Source organism: Aulonocara sp. 'chitande type north' Nkhata Bay, linkage group LG4 (assembly GCF_057382095.1).
Source record: "Aulonocara sp. 'chitande type north' Nkhata Bay isolate Kocher_YH1m ecotype deep benthic linkage group LG4, A_spYH_male_GT1.1, whole genome shotgun sequence".
Lineage (NCBI taxonomy): Eukaryota > Metazoa > Chordata > Actinopteri > Cichliformes > Cichlidae > Aulonocara > Aulonocara sp. 'chitande type north' Nkhata Bay.
Window position 1 is genome coordinate 20,204,187 of NC_141347.1, and position 17,803 is coordinate 20,221,989.

At 37.4% G+C, this 17,803-nt stretch overlaps 1 protein-coding gene and 1 pseudogene across 3 annotated transcripts; one reads left to right on the top strand and one right to left on the bottom strand.

The window, feature by feature from the left end:
* Nucleotides 1–4,598: 4,598 nt before the first annotated feature.
* On the top strand, nt 4,599–8,342 carry ifi44b (interferon induced protein 44b). 2 transcript variants are annotated; one of them, XM_086288967.1, is made up of 9 exons: nt 4,599–4,615; nt 5,186–5,231; nt 5,655–5,693; nt 5,812–5,845; nt 6,038–6,236; nt 6,622–6,768; nt 7,019–7,190; nt 7,291–7,391; nt 7,516–8,342. In XM_086288967.1, the coding sequence occupies exons 3-9, from the start codon at nt 5,657–5,659 to the stop codon at nt 7,684–7,686; spliced, it is 861 nt and encodes a 286-aa protein (XP_086145093.1). In that variant the 5' UTR covers nt 4,599–4,615; nt 5,186–5,231; nt 5,655–5,656; the 3' UTR covers nt 7,687–8,342. The 2 variants fall into 2 exon arrangements, with proteins under 2 accessions (XP_086145093.1, XP_086145094.1); XM_086288968.1 differs by having other exon boundaries at nt 4,605–5,231.
* Nucleotides 8,343–13,491: 5,149 nt separating this feature from the next.
* Nucleotides 13,492–16,344, bottom strand: LOC147332433 (interferon-induced protein 44-like; annotated as a pseudogene). Its single transcript, XR_015128935.1, has 5 exons — nt 15,935–16,344; nt 15,402–15,548; nt 14,944–15,115; nt 14,750–14,851; nt 13,492–14,626 (listed from the first exon to the last, which is right to left on the bottom strand). The product of XR_015128935.1 is annotated as an interferon-induced protein 44-like (transcript).
* Nucleotides 16,345–17,803: the final 1,459 nt, after the last annotated feature.

A 17,803-nucleotide genomic window follows, 5' to 3' on the forward strand; every position in this document is an offset into this window, starting at 1 on the left:
TTTTGAAAATATAGCACAAACAATATTATATAGACACACAACACTGTATTTTTTCACATTAAATGTAAACAACAAAATGTTTTTTTCCTGTAGCTGATTGAATTTAGAAATGTAGACGTATTGTTACACTGCACGATAATGACACGTTTATCTTGAACATGGAAGGAGACAAACAAATCCAGGCATTTTATTTCGTCCAATACAACTTGTAATTCCAACAATTCTCATAGTACGTGAAGCAACTATCCAACAGCTGAGTTGTTGACCAGACATATCACGTGATGACGTCACATCATGCTACCGGCGTAAAATTGTTGGCAGTTTTATGGAGAAAAAGTCGCCTCGAAAGTTTTCTAAATAATATGATTAAAAATAACTGAGGTTTAAAAAATGTGCAAAGTGATTTGTGTGCAACTATTTAGATAGTGAAAAGTAAATAAATATATTATAAGATTCTGGGTAATTCCCCAGCTGTGCATTAGTAAAATAAAAAACATAGGTCTGCCTATATACGTTTCTACATACACATAAAAGATGAGTGACATACCATGCAAAGTACTATGGAGAGAAATTTTCCAGAAAAGGGTTACAAATGCCAGGGCTCTAGACTAACTTTTTGCCAGGGTTACACTGGTGCGCTTTTTTTCTTAGCTGCACCAGCACAAAAGTTTTACATGTTCACTTTTTTTTAATTGCTGTCCATACAGACAATATTTATTTGTAAACGATTAACTAACAATCTTATCAACACAAAGTTCTGTATTTAAAGCACAGTTCTACAAGAAAGGTGAGTTACTGGAAAAGTGCGTGGGCTTACAGTGCTTAAAGTGGCACTCTTTGGCAATATTGTAGACAATGTTAAACTTAATCATCATCTCGGCCTCTGACAACCTGTTTGCTGCTGCGTGCCGCTGAAAGGCACTGAGAGGGGACACTAGAGCAGTGCATTTATCGCAGCATATAATGTGTTTTCTGGATACTCTATGCTCTTTCTGCGTTCGGAGGTTGATGGCTCTGTGTCAGAGCACTGGCTATGAATTTCAAACAAATCAGGTCTTAACTTAATGAAAAAGTTATCAACTAGTGATGTGTCGGTCGCGAACGAATCGGCTCTTAGAGCCGAATCTTTGAAGTGAACGACGCGAGCCGGCTCCTTATTGGGAGCCATGTATTTTTTTTTACTCTCTCACCCTCTCTATGACACTTATTTTGGCTTCACTTCGCACATGAGCGAGCAGCGGGGGGAGGGGCGGTAGTTACACTGGCAGTAGCACAGGAACAGAGCAGAGAGAAAGAGAGCCAGGGACAACAACGTCACATTAGAAAGGTATAGTAATCATCCACAACTATTATCAGTTGCAGATGATAAAGGATTCAGAAAGTTTATTCATGCGGGCCCATATGACAGAGAATATGCATCTTCTTTTTGTTTTCATATTTTAATTTATATTTAATTGTGTTGTGGTTTGCAGTGTTTTGTGTTGTTTCACTTTAAATTTGCTTAAAAGGAAAAAGCTTAAAATTTAAATAGTTAAAAGTTGAAATGTGAATAGTTGTTTTTTTGTATTATATAATTTGTTTATTACATTTTATCTGGAGTGAATAAATAAAAGTATATTTACAGTGGCCCCTAGAGACAAAGCACGTACAAATACAGAAGCACATACAAATACAGAAGCACGTACAAATACAGAAGCACGTACAAATACAGAAGCACGTGAAACCTCCAAAACTGTTAGGTGTGGCTGTGTGCAGGCAGGAATAGGACCCAAGGTGCAGACTCCGGAGACAGAACTTAAACCAAAACAGCTTTAATGCTGAACTCAAACATAACATAACTGGGAAAAGGTCAAAAATAAACTAACACTGGCAGATTGACAAAACACACAGCAAAGTAAACAGTAGATCGCGACACGGACACAGAGAAACACAGGGCTTAAATACACAGAAGGAGCAATCAGGGAATGGGTAACAGGAGGGAAACACAGCTGGGGCAAATCAGGCCTAACGAGACAAGGGGAAGCAAAACCAGACACATTAACATCAGACATGGACTTTCAAAGTAAAACAGGAAACATAACACAGACTCCCAGGCAGGCACCACAGAGGGAACAGAGACGTGGGACCAGGGCAGACACAAACACTGACTGAACACGGGGATATAGGAACTAAGGATACACAGAGACGTGAACTAGACAAGGGGATACAGGTGATAGGGGAGACAGAGCAACTAAAGAAGACAGAGACATAAACCATAAGACAGAACTCAAAGAAACCAAAGACTAGAAAGTATAAATAATATAAGAAACTCAAATACCCTGGGTCAACGACCCAGGCATCCTAACAAAAACATGTACAAACTCCAAAACACAACGGAAGTGCTCCAGGATGCTATTGGCAGTGTTGAGCTTTTGTTACCTAGTGGCTGAACAAGCCAGGAAGTACCACGGACCGGATTTGGTGTGTGGTAGTAAAAGGAAAATGAACTTTTTTTGTTTTTTGATTATTTGAATATATATGAGTAGTTGTGTATAAATACACAAACAATAAACATGTGCTTTCAACTGTGTAATTTAAGTGATTTGGGTAGCTCTGTTTTGGGAGTTCAGTTAATACTAGCAATGTGTTTTGCACAAACAGTTAAACAGTAAATAGTTACAGCTTCACAGAAAGAACCTTGAGAGCAAACTGCTGCTGAAGCTTAACCATCACTTCACTGAGTGAAGAAATGGCACATTTTTGCTAAATATGCAGAAATAGACGCACACCCATACAATTTATGGTAAACTGAGCTGCCTTGTATTTACATATGTTGAAATTGCCTTGTTCTAATGTTTTTTCTAAGGCTGCTGTGCCATTTGGAGCAAAAATGAATATAAAGTTTACAGCATATCTTGTCACTGGAAATGGTTTGCACTGTTTATATTTATATTATTGACTGTAGATATTGGTTAAAAAGGCTTTATGTTGTGAAAAACTGAAATTAGAATTGTTGTGCCTTATTTTGTTGATGTTTTTACACATATTCTATTTGAAAATACTAAAATGTGTATATTTTTTTATTTTTGTTTGTCTGATAGCATTTATTTAAAAAAAAAATTGGACATTAGTTACTCACTACTTGAGTAGTCTTTTCAGCAACTACTTTTTTACTCTTACTTGAGTGACTTTTTTGATGACTACTTTTCACTTTTACTTGAGTAATAATATTTTACAGTAATGCTACTCTTACTTGAGTACAATTTTTGAATACTCGACCCACCTCTGGCAGATACACAGTTTTACATCTTAACTGGCAACACGTGCTCCCGAGACATGATGGGAGACAACTAGCCGCTCCCAACATGCCGCACAGCCCCCACCTGAGTGGTTAGCTTTCCTCAGCAACCTGTGTGTCCATAACAAGGCCTATGAGGCGTTGGAGAAGGCGACACTGTCGTCAAATATGTGTTACGGGTCCCCCAGCCGTCTCCGAGACCAAGTCGGGGCCTGGGTTTGGAGCTGGGACCGTGACGGCTCCCCGGATGGGCTGATAGGGTACCAGGCGAGCACCCTGTTCCGTTGAGAAGTTAAGGGACGTGACAAATCGTCAGTATTTTATGCGTCGGGAGTGAGAACAGGTTGGTAAACCACGTATGACAGCCTGTCAAGCACGTCCAAACCACTGGCTTACACACAGTTCAGCTAAATACGTGACAAGGCAAGTGTATGTGAGCAAGTGTGTCTGTGTGTGTGTCATCTCCTGTCACACCATACATGGCGCAACCTCTTCTCAAGTTGCTCTATAGGTGCAAAAGAGCAGAAGAGCAGAAACTTGTGGTTTCTAAACGTGCAAAAGGAAGTTACAGCGAAGAGACCGCTCCCTTGCATATCCATGGTGATACTTCATGCACATGCACCTTTTATATGTATGGACGTGTGCAGGTATAGATATATGTGTATGTGTATGTATGCATATGTATATTTAGTATGGACGTCTTGTGTGCATGCACATGTCTATACTTATAGATATTTGTAGACATCTATTACTTACATAGTAATAGCAGTGGTAGAATACTTTTATTTATGTCTTGCATATTTCCACAACCCTCTATCAATAATCACATTCTGTGTATGCTACCGTTGAATATAGTTTATTATCTTACTTATTTTGTATTTGTTTGTATTTTATTTGTATTTTTGTATTTATCATCTGCCATCTGTACCTGAGCTGGGGTAACGCAATTTCAGCGTTGTGGAATCAAAGTCTAGTCTAATCTAATCTAATCTAATCTAATCTAATCTAATCTAATCTAATCTTATCTCATCTCATCTCATGTTATCTTATCTTATCTTAAGATAAAATGAGCTAAGAAAAGATGACATGAGATGAGATAAAATGAGATATCTTATCTCATCTTATCTCATCTCATGTTATCTTATCTTAAGTGAAAAGTAATGAAAGTTCCAGTGATGTGAAGTCAAGTAATGTGGTATACAGTAAACTGAGTCAACATCAATAAAAAAGAAAGTAAAAGTAAAATTATGATAAGAAAGGTGAAAGTAGCAAGAACAGTATAAATGAGCTCTGTCTGCCCCCACTGCAGTCAGACAGTCCAGAGCCACACAGGAGAAGGTAATGACTTTCAGAATAACTTTGACATTATTCTTTGCATTTCAATGAAGTTACATTTTCTTTCTAGTCTTTCTATTCCTTTTTATACATTTGTATTTTTTTTCATAACAATGTAATTGATTATTGTTATTCAGTTACAATTGGTGGTGCTACCTAAAAATGTTTCATTTTTCAACAGCAACAGACGTGTGCAAAATACAAGAAACACAAGAACAAGGCAAAATATAAGAATAGGAATATGAGAATTATAAGAATAAATATATGTAAGAATGTATGCGCATTACTGAATATGTATACCAAATATTCTGTCCTATTCGGGTCAAATATGACCAATTTACAAATTAAAAAATTCATAAATATTGTGTTTTACATCTAATTGCCTCAAGGCCTTATGACATGCTCCACACTATGCACTTGAACATATAACAGTGATGAGCACCTCTGTCGTATTTGTAATTTTTTCACAACAGTGTAATTTATTATTGTTATTTAGTTATATTTGGTGGTGCTACCTAAAATTGCTTCCTTTCTTTCTCTCTCAACCTTTTATTTCTATTTTCTATTTTCCAGTGAAATTTTAAAGACAAAAGAAAACAATATTAGACTTTCTTTGTAGGTGAGTAATGATTTTATGAAATTACAGTGTTCCCTCGTTTATCGCAGGTGTTACGTTCTAATAATAACCCACGATAGGTGAAATCCGCGAAGTAGCGAACTTTATTTTTTACAATTATTATAGATGTTTTAAGGCTGTAAAATCCCTCAGTCCATGCTTTATACACTTTTATCAGACAGGCATCAACATTTTCACGTTTCTCTCTTGTTTAAACGCTCTCAAAGTTCAAACCTTCGTACAAAAATGACTTCAGTATTATAGAGTGAAACGAAAGATCAAACCCTGTTTTCTGGTCCAGAACATGGGAGTAGAGCAGCACAACACAGTACAATACGACACAAATGATTTTGGGCAAAGAGTGTTATGTTCTAAATGTTTCAATGCATATGTATGGATGTATTATTGTGCTATAATGTTTTACAGCAATGGGAGGACAAAAGTCTCGACCTGTAAACACTCCGAGTAAGATAATACATAACACAATAAAGTCAAACAGATCAGAAAGAATTACGTATTATCAGTCATTGCTTTCTTTAAAATGTATTTTCAGTTTTTTTGTCAATTCTGTGCATGTTTTCAGCTTTAAGTGAAGAATGGAGGAAAATGGGGTGGACGTGAGTATTTGACTCTTAATGTGCTTTTGTTGCCACGTAAACGTCTTAAATCATCTACTTGCAAAAATCGGTTGCTGTCAGCTGAATTTCCCATTCTCATTGGTGTTCATAGCATAGTCTCACCACTGTATCTGCACCACTATCAGTTTCACTTTCTTGACTTTAACTTCATAAATATTCTTCTTTGAACAGTGGCAAAACCAATGATCTCCAGAGCATAAATAATTACCAGCCTTATAACTCTGAGCTCCAGCACCTCAGAATTCTTCTTCATGGACCCGTTGGTGCCGGCAAGTCCAGTTTCATCAACTCAGTTGATGCTCTTTTACAAGGCAGAATGGCCGCAAATGCTTTGGCAGATGCAACTTCTGGAAAGAGCTTCACTAAAAAAGTATGTTTTAATCCTAGTATGGTTTAGTCAAGCTCATGTATTTTGTGCAATTTGTTAAACAAAAGTCATGCAATTTGTAACAAAACTAGGGGACTGAAACTAAACAGCTATAAAGCTGCACGTAGAACCAAGCTCACTTGTTTTTCCACTAGAGCACAGTAAAGATTAGCACTTAGAGGTCTTAGGATGTGGTCTGCTCTTGCGTGACAGATGGGGTTTTTATTTTTTGCTTCTTGAATCTTTGTCTGAAGTTTAGTTTCACTTTACTTTTCTCCATAGTTGTTCTCACAGATATCAGCCTTATACTAAACCAGAAACCAGCTTTGTAGTCTTCAGTGATTAGGTGACCTTGTTATCAGAACCGTTAAAACCTTTTGTTTTACAGTATGAAACTTTCAAAATCCACAAAGGAGGACCAGGAACTTTTTATCCTTTTGCCTTCACTGACATCATGGGCCTTGAGAAGGACACAGGAGTTATGGTGGAAGACATCATACTGGCCATGAAGGGGCACGTGAAGGATGGTTACACGGTATCATGAAGTTTAAGGCATTTTTGCAGACACTATTTGATGGTGTATCCAATGACACAATTTAATTATGCCTTTAAATAACACATACGGTGTATTTAAAAGTTAGATTTCCAAAAACACGTGTGTGTATATAGATATATATATATATATATACATACATACACATATGTATATACATACATATGTGTATATGTGTGTGTGAAACATTTGCGTATACTTGTTTAGTTTAATTAACTTCATTGTTTTCCAGTTCAATCCTCAATCTTCATTATCCGAACATGATCATAAGTACAACAAGGAGCCCACTCTAAATGACAAAGTTCATGTTTTAGTGTCTGTGATCGATGCCAACAAAATAAAACTCATGAGTGATGATATAATAAAACAGATGAGGACTGTCAGACTTGCAGCCAGGGACATGGGTAAGAGCCAAGCGTGGTTATAGGATAAACCCAAAATGAATTAAATAAGCTGACAAACATCACCAACTCTGATATTCTTTAATATTCTGTGTATTGACAGGAATTCCCCAAATGGCAATTCTCACCAAAATTGATGAAGCCTGTCCAGAAGTCAAAAAAAATATACGAAATGTGTATAAGAGCACCTGGTTGAAGGAACAGGTACTTTTCTAGTGGTAATTTTCAGTATTTAGCTGGAATATTTATTTATTTTTTACCAACAGTTTAATTCAAGTAAATTTTAAGTAAAATAAATGCTAACAAATGTTAAACTGTTGAAATTTAGATGGAGATAGTGAGTGTGACATCAGGTATTCCACTGTACTGCATCTTTCCTGTCAAGAACTACCACTCTGAGATCCAAACAGATGATGACATCGACACACTGATACTGGCTGCTCTGAAGCAGATGATCGACTTTGGAGAGGACTACGTTAACAAACTGCAGACCTGCTGAACCTTGTTTATTGTTGTGTTAAAATGACTTTTGGGTCTGAACAAGAATGTCAGAGTAATTCTTTGCATGCTGATTCTCATTTCCTTGGCTAAAGCATTTACCCTGCTTTGTAGACTTGGCTCTCAGTTTTTGTGTTTTGCTCTTGTATCTATCAACCTTTGAACAGACATGTAATTGTGTAAGAAAACTATACTGCTTTCATATTATACTAGGATGACCATATTTTGATTTCCAAAAAGAGGACACTTGGCCCAGTCATGAAGTACTTTAATAATACTGTTTGCTTAAAGGGCAAAAAAAAAATAACTTGAAGACCTCTGGAATTAACTAATGGTACAGAGATAAGGCCTCAACTGTATAAGAAAAATTACCAGCACCGGGACGGTACTGAAATTCAGGGGCAATTCTAGGATCAGAGCTTTGGGGGTGCTGAGCACCCAGAGAGCTGCCCAGCCAGGCAAGATAAACCTGTCTCTGTCAGTCCCTGCATCCTTAAATGTTGTCCCGAGTTCTCTCTGACTGTCACTTTGGTGCATTTAAACCCCTGTTCCTCCCTGTCCTCATCGTCTGTTGTCTTCGTCTCCGTTATCGGTCATCATAATTTTACCATCTCTGTGCAAGTCTGCAAATTTCTTTATTAAATCATAAGATTCTTAAATGCATCAAGTCTCTCTGTGCCTGGGTCCTCGTCACAGAACATGACATCACTGTTTTGTACATTTTAACACAATTGAATCCCCACATTTGTGAAAGAAAAGCAAAACACTTTTTGAGAAGTCTGTAACAAAACCATCAAATCTGATAAAGGTTATTTAAATTAGGGCTGGGTATCGTCACTGATTTCTCGAATCGATTTGATTCCGATTCACAAGGTCTCGAATCGATTTGATCCACGATTCGATTCAATTTGATTTGAATCTGGGAAATTTTGCCTCAGACAGTCAGAAATATTATAATTCAGATCAGTACATTAACATATTTTTGTATCTATAAAAAGGAAGCTGACACTCGCAAGACTTTATCAAAGGTGTGAGCATCACAGCAGATGCCTTTGTGTCAAAGTAGCTGAAGATAAAACACAGAAAAACATGAAGGTTTTCCTGGCCTGGGATTTTATAAAAAAATATTCTATTCTATTCTAGCACATCAAAAACGAAAGAAAACCATTAATCAACATATGAACATCACCTCTGAAGTTACAGCGGTTTTATTAGAGACACAGTTAAGCTTTTTGCATTTTGCATAATTTTAAAAAGTTTAAATTTGTTCAGAAGCCTATTGAACGGCAGAAATTAGGTTTTCTTTTTGGAAGTAAGTAAAAGGGAAAAAAAACAGCGGCCGACAGCGCTGTAAACAACGGTAGACTTGTGCGTAACAAGCAAGCGAATAATGAAGAAAACAGATTTTTAGACGGGAAACTGTTGTTGAAGTACAGAGAGAGAGAGAGAGAGCTGTGCACGAAGTGTGATTTTACAGGGAGTGCAGACTTATTAGGCAAGTTGTATTTTTGAGGAATAATTTTATTATTGAACAACAACCATGTTCTCAATGAACCCAAAAAACTCATTAATATCAAAGCTGAATTTTTTTGGAAGTAGTTTTAGAAAAACCAGTCTTGAGATATTTCTTGGCCCAGTCTTGACGTTTCAGCTTGTGTGTCTTGTTCAGTGGTGGTCGTCTTTCAGCCTTTCTTACCTTGGCCATGTCTCTGAGTATTGCACACCTTGTGCTTTTGGGCACTCCAGTGATGTTGCAGCTCTGAAATATGGCCAAACTGGTGGCAAGTGGCATCTTGGCAGCTGCACGCTTGACTTTTCTCAGTTCATGGGCAGTTATTTTGCGCCTTGGTTTTTCCACACGCTTCTTGCGACCCTGTTGACTATTTTGAATGAAACGCTTGATTGTTCGATGATCACGCTTCAGAAGCTTTGCAATTTTGAGACTGCTGCATCCCTCTGCAAGATATCTCACTATTTTTGACTTTTCTGAGCCTGTCAAGTCCTTCTTTTGACCCATTTTGCCAAAGGAAAGGACATTGCCTAATAATTATGCACACCTGATATAGGGTGTTGATGTCATTAGACCACACCCCTTCTCATTACAGAGATGCACATCACCTAATATGCTTAATTGGTAGTAGGCTTTCGAGCCTATACAGCTTGGAGTAAGACAACATGCATGAAGAGGATGATGTGGACAAAATACTCAATTGCCTAATAATATTGCACTCCCTGTAATATGGAGGTGAAACACCTTCATTTTTGGATCATGATTATTATTACCTTTTTTTTTTTTTTACCAAGAACTCCCATTGATAACAGAGTGTCTTTTACAAAAGTAATCTTGCTACACTATCAACCATACAACCTAAAACATCTAAAACAAAAATGAAGCTAGAAATACAAAAAATACAAAGTCCTCAACATACGACACAAAAAACATTACTTATTATGCTTTTAAATTGAATAAATGTATTACTTCATTCTTCATTTAAATTGATTAGAAATATTTTTCTAATCTGTATATAAAAATATGTGATTCATTAATATTGTGTCACTGGTATTTGCCAGTCCCTCTGTGTTTGTCCCACAGCTTCTAAATTTCATAAAAAGTTCACCACAGTGATGGGTTAGGATCTATGTGTGCATTTTACAAGAGTCATCTAAACACTTTTCTTGATTGACTTAAGGAATTTTAAGGCAGGGATGAAAAACACATTTTACATCATGGGCCACATATAGCTCACTTTCATCTTAACTGAAACTCCCTTTTCTATCGGTTTAAAGAAGTTAACTGCACATTTATTCCCTCCTATATAACAGATTACTAAGAAGTGCAATTTAAATTGTGCATCTCTTTCTACATGATAAAGAAATGCTAATAAATAAAATAAATCTGACAGAATGACTTTTGGGGCTTCGATAGTAAGAAATAAATGTGTAAAATTACATAAAAAGCTTAGGTAGCTCATTGCCCAGACATTAAAAAAGATGGTTTTTGTTAATTTCCAAGAAAAGTTATGTTTTCACTGGAAATTAGGGGGGGGGGGGGGGGGGGGGGGGGGAGCCAGGTCTTTATCAGTAGAAAAAAAGCTGTAAAACCACTATCTGGGACCAAATATATTGATTTTAGGATATTTGGTGATTCTACCCTGGATGTGACTGTGAATGTGAACAGTGGTGGATGTCTGCCTCTACGTGACTCTCCAGGATGTACCTGTATCACCTTATGAAGAAGGAGGAACATAAGTGAATAAATGGAAATGGTTTCATTTCAAATTTCATTGCAAACATAAAGTCAACACGTAGCTTGAACGGTATGATGAGACAGTCATCTGCTGAGGGTGGTTGGTGTTTGTTTCTGGGGTTGTCATCACATTTTATAAATGTCAGAGCGCGATGAGACGGCACAGTGACTGCTAATTATTTCCAAGCAAACGTCTGTTGAAGTCTTGCTGAAGCACACTTTATTCTTAAAGATGGAGTAAAACAATAAAAAGTAGCTTACAAAATGCTGTATCTCTACAAATACATCATCAGGCATAGTGAGATTCTGTGCTTATAAGTGACACCTGCTGGAGGTAAACGGGTGGCTGGTAGCACAGACCCTGTGACGTCGCCATAAAGATCTGGACGAGGTAAGGCTTTTGCCGTCTTTCTTTAATGTATGTCTCCTCTGCCAGTGACAGAGTAAAACTTCCACCTGCTCTCTGGTGGTCAAGGTGTACAGGATGGGGTTGAAGGCACTGTTGATGGGGAGGATGAAGATGACAACCCAGCTGGAGATGGTATCCTGAGGAAGGAAACATTTCACAAGCGATTGACATTTAGAGAAATATAACTGCTGATGCTTTTCAGCAAACTATTCTATAAAGTAACACAGTGACCTATATTAAAAATCCATGTAAAACCTCTAAGATACTATAAGGCAGCTGTTTCACTTCTTACCAGGTATCTCCACCTCCAGCAGCGGGAGGACTTTCACCAAAAGTATAGGAATCCAGCAGAGGGCATCAGAGAACACGATGAAGAAAAACCTGCTGGTCACAGCTACATCTCTGTGCAGTCTGCTCCTCCAGTCGGTGGCATTGATGCCGGTTTTAAAGATGGAGCAGAACATACTGGAGTAGGAGAATACAATCACCAGGAAAGCCACCAGGTTCAGACCTAAAGAGATGCTAATGCTTTTCATGCTGGCTGGGACTATCAAACAGCGTTATGCAGTTCATACAGTATTAAACACAGTATATAAGCGGTTTTGAACTGAGGAAAAGTGTGCAAGCCGACAGTTCTGCTTCACAGATTTGTACTGCATAGTTTTTGTACTTTACACTTTGTATATTTTGTGATAATGAACAATTTTGCATTGTTTGGATTTGCAATTTGCAAACCTGGAAATGGTCAGTATTTTGGGGACTTCTGGTGATATTCAGGGGTTACTTTATACTTCATATAGTACCAATAGAACAAAGGATACCACTCCTTTGTTCTCCACACAAACTGTTTTCCCTACAGCTAAGATTACTAGTGGACTAAAATGAGCCACCCACACTTTACACCTACTGGAGGCATGAAGCTCGCAGCAAACAGTTATTGTGCTGATGTTAATGCCAGAGAATGGTTTTGTTGGGTTGATGTAACTTGAACATTTGTTGTTTTTTTGTGCTTTAAAAACAAAATTCTCTCACTGAAGTCTTAAAGGTTGTTCCACACTTTCTGATCCACTTAAACACCAACCTAAAGATGATAATCCAGCAGCACAAACCCAGTCTTTCTTCAAAACGGGAGGGGTTTGAGCACCCGCCCCTTTCCTGGTGGGTGCCCAAAGTGCCATTTTGTTGAGGCAATTTTTTTTCTTCTTTTCTGCTTAAAAGAAAAAAAGCATTTTTATTTTGTATATAAATAAATGTTAATGTTGTGCGACGGGATTGTGTGCTTCAATTTTACTTATAATGTGTCAAATCACTACAACAGACGGCTCAAGACGATGCCGTCCAGCATTACTGAAGTGACACTTTAACGATGCTGCATATCACAGTCTTTGTGATGAAAAACATGTTCTCTCATTAGCAGATGTAGCAGAATACATTTATCGCAATGTATGAGCTACACTTCTTGTCAAAAGAAAAAAAGAAAGAAAAAGAAAGCTGATTGTCTGCCTTGACGTTCCTTCTGCAAGCATGCACACATGCACGGTCGTCGTCGTGGGCTAGTTGAGTGGCCCCCAAGGTCTCCTGATCTGACCACCTTAGACCTTTATCTTTGGGGTCATCTGAAGGCAATTGTCTATGGTGTGAAGATACAAGATGTGCAGCACCTGAAACTACGGATACTGGATGTCTGTGCTGGCATTTCTCCTGCCGTGTTGCTATCAGTGTGTGAAGAGTGGGAGAAGAGGGTTGCATTGACAATCCAACACAATGGGCAGCACATTGAACACATTTTATAAGTGGTCAGAAACTTGTAAATAACTCGTGAAAGAATAAAGCTACGTTGAAACCAAGCACACCATTGTTTTTCTTGTGACATTACCAATAAGTTTGATGTGTCACATGGCCCTCTTCCTATTGAAAAAACAAAAGTAATATCCAAGATGGCCGACTTCTAAATGGCCACCATGGTCACCACCCATCTTGAGGAGTTTGCCCCCTCACATATGCTAATGTGCCACAAACAGGACTTTAATATCACCAACCATTCCCATGTTATTACGGTGTATCCATATAAATGGCCCACCCTGTACATTTGGCTGAAATATGGTAAATATTAATTCAAAAAATCAAGACATAACAAAAAACGTAGAGTTGGCTGCTCAACTTGACTGAGAAGGATGCCTTTTTTAAACCACGATCCAAAGCCCGCAAGATGAAATCACGCGTGGTTTCACAAGATTTAACATTGCTATATTATTGACTTACTTCACCTGAACATGATATGAACAACTTAATACACCCTTTCTGCACATCATGTAGTTTTTACACTATGTAGTTACATTTAATTTTAAAACATGTGGCAATTGTGTTAAATACATGCAAGATGCTTACATAAATCCAAGAGATGGCCAGTCCCTTTTTTTCAGTGCAGTCACTTTAATTTCAAAACTGTGTAATCTGTGTATATACTGTATATTCTGTGTATTTGTTCTCTCACTCTTAATGCCTGTTTATGCCCTGTCCTTATCTTCAACGTCATGCTGCTCTGTTGTATGTTCATATTGGGGTCAGTGCATTATATATTAGTCATCTACAGAGGGTGCAAAATGCCGCAGCTCGTCTTTTAACAGGCACTCGAAAGTTTGAGCACATTTCCCCTGTTTTAGCTTCACTTCACTGGCTGCCCATTTCTTTTAGGATTCATTTTAAAATTCTTTTATTTACTTTTAAAGCTCTCCATGGCCTAGCTCCATCTTATCTCTCTGAGCTGCTACAGCCTTATACACCCACCCGCTCTCTCAGGTCAGCTGATCAGCTACTCCTGAAGATACCCAGGACTGGGCGTAAACTTAGAGGAGATCGTGCTTTTGCTGTAGCAGCTCCCAAACTGTGGAACGAGCTTCCTTTAGAGATTAGACAGGCCAGTTCTTTATCTGTTTTTAAGTCACTCTTGAAAATCCACCTCTTTACCCTGGCCTTTGACACCACGTGAGATGTTGGTTTTTTATTTTAGTTGTTTTTAGGTGATTCGATGCTGTTTTATCTTGTTTTTGTTTTAACATAGGGCTGTTTTAATTTTATGTTTTATGTGTTTTATTTATTTATTTTGCTGTTTTCTGTTATTCTATTCTATTTGTTGACGTAGTCCTCTCCAAAGTTGATCATCTGCTTCAGAGCAGCCAGTATCAGTGTGTCGATGTCATCATCTGTTTGGATCTCAGAGTGGTAGTTCTTGACAGGAAAGATGCAGTACAGTGGAATACCTGATATCACACTCACTATCTCCATCTAAATTTCAACAGTTTAACATTTGTTAGCATTTATTTTACTTAAAATTTACTTGAATTAAACTTATACTTAAAAATACTGAAAATTTAAAACGTTTTAAAAAATTTACCGCTAGAAAAGTACCTGTTCCTTCAACCAGATGCTCTTATACACATTTCTTATATGTTTTTTTAACTTCTGGACAGGCTTCATCAATTTTGGTGAGAATTGCCATTTGGGGAATTCCTGTCAATACACAGAATATCAGAGCTGAAGTGATGTTTGTCAGCTTATTTAATTCATTTTGGGTTTATCCTATAACCACGCTTGGCTCTTACCCATGTCCCTGGCTGCAAGTCTGACAGTCCTCATCTTTTTTATTATATCATCACTCATGAGTTTTATTTTGTTGGCATCGAGCACAGACACTAAAACATGAACTTTGTCATTTAGAGTGGGCTCCTTGTTGTACTTATGATCATGTTCGGATAATGAAGATTCAGGACTGACCTGGAAAACAATCAAATCAGTTAAACAAGTATATAAAAATGTTTCACATGTATATACATGCACAGTGTAATTTCTCCCAAGGGTAACGAGGGATTGCCCCCTCCTGGTTTACATGTCCATGCCTCTGCCAGACTTTGATCCCCGTTGGAACAAATGTATCTCCTCCTCTGATTTTTAAATCTAACTTTTAAATACACCGTATGTGTTATTTAAAGGCATAATTAAATCGTGTCATTGTATACACCATCAAATAGTGTCTGCAAAAATACCTTAAACTTCATGATACCGTGTAACCATCCTTCACGTGCCCATTCATGGCTAGTATGATGTCTTCCAGCATAACTCCTGTGTCCTTCTCAAGGCCCATGATGTCAGTGAAGGCAAAAGGATAAAAAGTTCCTGGTCCTCCTTTGTGGATTTTGAAAGTTTCATACTGTAAAACAGAAGGTTTTAACGATTCTGATAACAAGGTCACCTAATCACTGAAGACTACAAAGCTGGTTTCTGGTTTAGTATAAGGCTGATATCTGTGAGAACAACTATGGAGAAAAGTAAAGTGAAACTAAACTTCAGACAAAGATTCAAGAAGCAAAAAATAAAAAAACCCATCTGTCACGCAAGAGCAGACCAAATCCTAAGACCTCTAAGTGCTAATCTTTACTGTGCTCTAGTGGAAAAACAAGAGACCTTGGTTCTACGTGCAGCTTTATAGCTGTTTAGTTTCAGTCCCCTAGTTTTGTTACAAATTGCATGACTTTTGTTTAACAAATTGCACAAAATGCATGATCTTGACTAAACCATACTAGAATTAAAACATACTGTTTTAGTGAAGCTCTTTCCAGAAATTCCATCTGCCAAAGCATTTGTGGCCATTCTGCCTTGTAAAAGAGCATCAACTGAGTTGATGAAGCTGGACTTGCCGGCACCAACGGGTCCATGAAGAAGAATTCTGAGGTGCTGGAGCTCAGAGTTATAAGGCTGGTAATTATTTATGCTCTGGAGATCATTGGTTTTGCCACTGTTCAAAGAAGAATATTTATGAAGTTAAAGTCAAGAAAGTGAAACTGATAGTGGTGCAGATACAGTGGTGAGACTATGCTATGAACACCAATGAGAATGGGAAATTCAGCTGACAGCAACCGATTTTTGCAAGTAATTAATTTACAACATTTACGTGGCAACAAAAGCCCATTCAGGATCAAACACTCACTTCCACTGTATTTTCCTCCATTCTTCACTTAAAGCTGAAAAATTGCACAGAATTGACAAAGAAAACAGAAAATATTTTTTAAGAAAGCATTTCTTAAAAATATGTAATTTTTCTGATCTGTTTGACTTTATTGTGTTATGTTTTATCTTACTCGTTGGAGTGTTTACAGGTCGAGACTTTTGTCCTCCCATTGCTAAAAAAAAAAAAGCACAATAGTACATCCATACATATGAATTAAAACATTTAGAACATAACACTCTTTGCCCAAAATTTATTAGAACAATGAAAGTACCAATGCTTTCATTGCTATATTAATCAAACTGGGGAAATGCAATTCACTAATGTATTTTTATTGATTAAAAAATTAAATAACAGGAAAATGTGTTTTTGAAAAAATATATTAAATTTATTATGTTTGTAATACAGTTTTAGCATGCTAAAAATATTCCCATAGTGTCACAATGATCATCCATCCTTGATTGCATTTATGAATGCAGAAGAATGCACACTTTAGTTTTACTTTTAGTTGAAGCATTTTGTTGATAAAATAAAAAATAATCCTTACCTTGAAAACTTGTACCTAATTAACGTTTTCCTGTTGTATGTGTCTGTCGAACTAAATAGGAACGACAACTTTTGAGACCATGAAGTGGAACTAATGACTGCCACCGTGTTGCAAGCTACAAATATGGGAAATACGTTCACATACTTTCACTTTTACAAGTCTTGTTTTGTCTTCTGACTGGCGAGCACAGCACCGTCTACACTGTACATGATTTTCTTTCAGAATAAGCCAATCATCTCCTCCTGTGGAGATATTTTAAACAAAGATTCTTAGTTAATTTTAAGACCCATAACATGTATAGATGTAAATGTATCTGTAATTAGAACACACCAAATATGCTGAAAGTCTTTTTTTATGCTGAGATGGGCCTCCCATAGCTCCACCTGTAATACATCCACAGCGCACTTGGGGGTAGAAACCCAACAGCTAAAGTTTGTGCGGCTTGAATCATGAAACACGACAATGATCCCAAGTTCAACAAGAAATTTACAATGAGCCATGAAGCAATGGCCATGCATCATACTGATGTCATTGAAGATTTATTTTAATCTTTCCCTCCTTCAGACACAAAAACTAAACAAAAATAAAATGTAAAAGTTTAAAACAGAAATCTCTCAGTCCTTTCAAAGCCTCTCATGCTCATTCCATTACTTTTTTTCATGGCTTACCTTGGTGTGGTTTACAAAGTGCTTCAGAAAGATGAGGAAATCTGTTTCTTGCACCCATTCTGATTTATTTCCACTACCAGTACTTCCTACTGGTCCATCTCTGACACAGTGGTCTGCATAATGTATGCGTGGGAACACAAACAGTGGAGGAATTGTGTTGCCAATGGCATTAATCGCATATCCAAAGGTGACCAGGGAACATCTCTCTGCTGATGTCATTGCCCCAACTTGTTTAATATAAGTTA

Excerpts from the sequence above, each read along its gene's own strand:
- ifi44b (XM_086288967.1), top strand. The coding sequence starts at position 5,657 with ATGGGAGGACAAAAGTCTCGACCTGTAAACACTCCGA. Across the intron at positions 5,694-5,811 it reads TCGACCTGTAAACACTCCGA|CTTTAAGTGAAGAATGGAGG; the intron begins GTAAGATAATAC and ends GCATGTTTTCAG. Across the intron at positions 7,191-7,290 it reads ACTTGCAGCCAGGGACATGG|GAATTCCCCAAATGGCAATT; the intron begins GTAAGAGCCAAG and ends GTGTATTGACAG.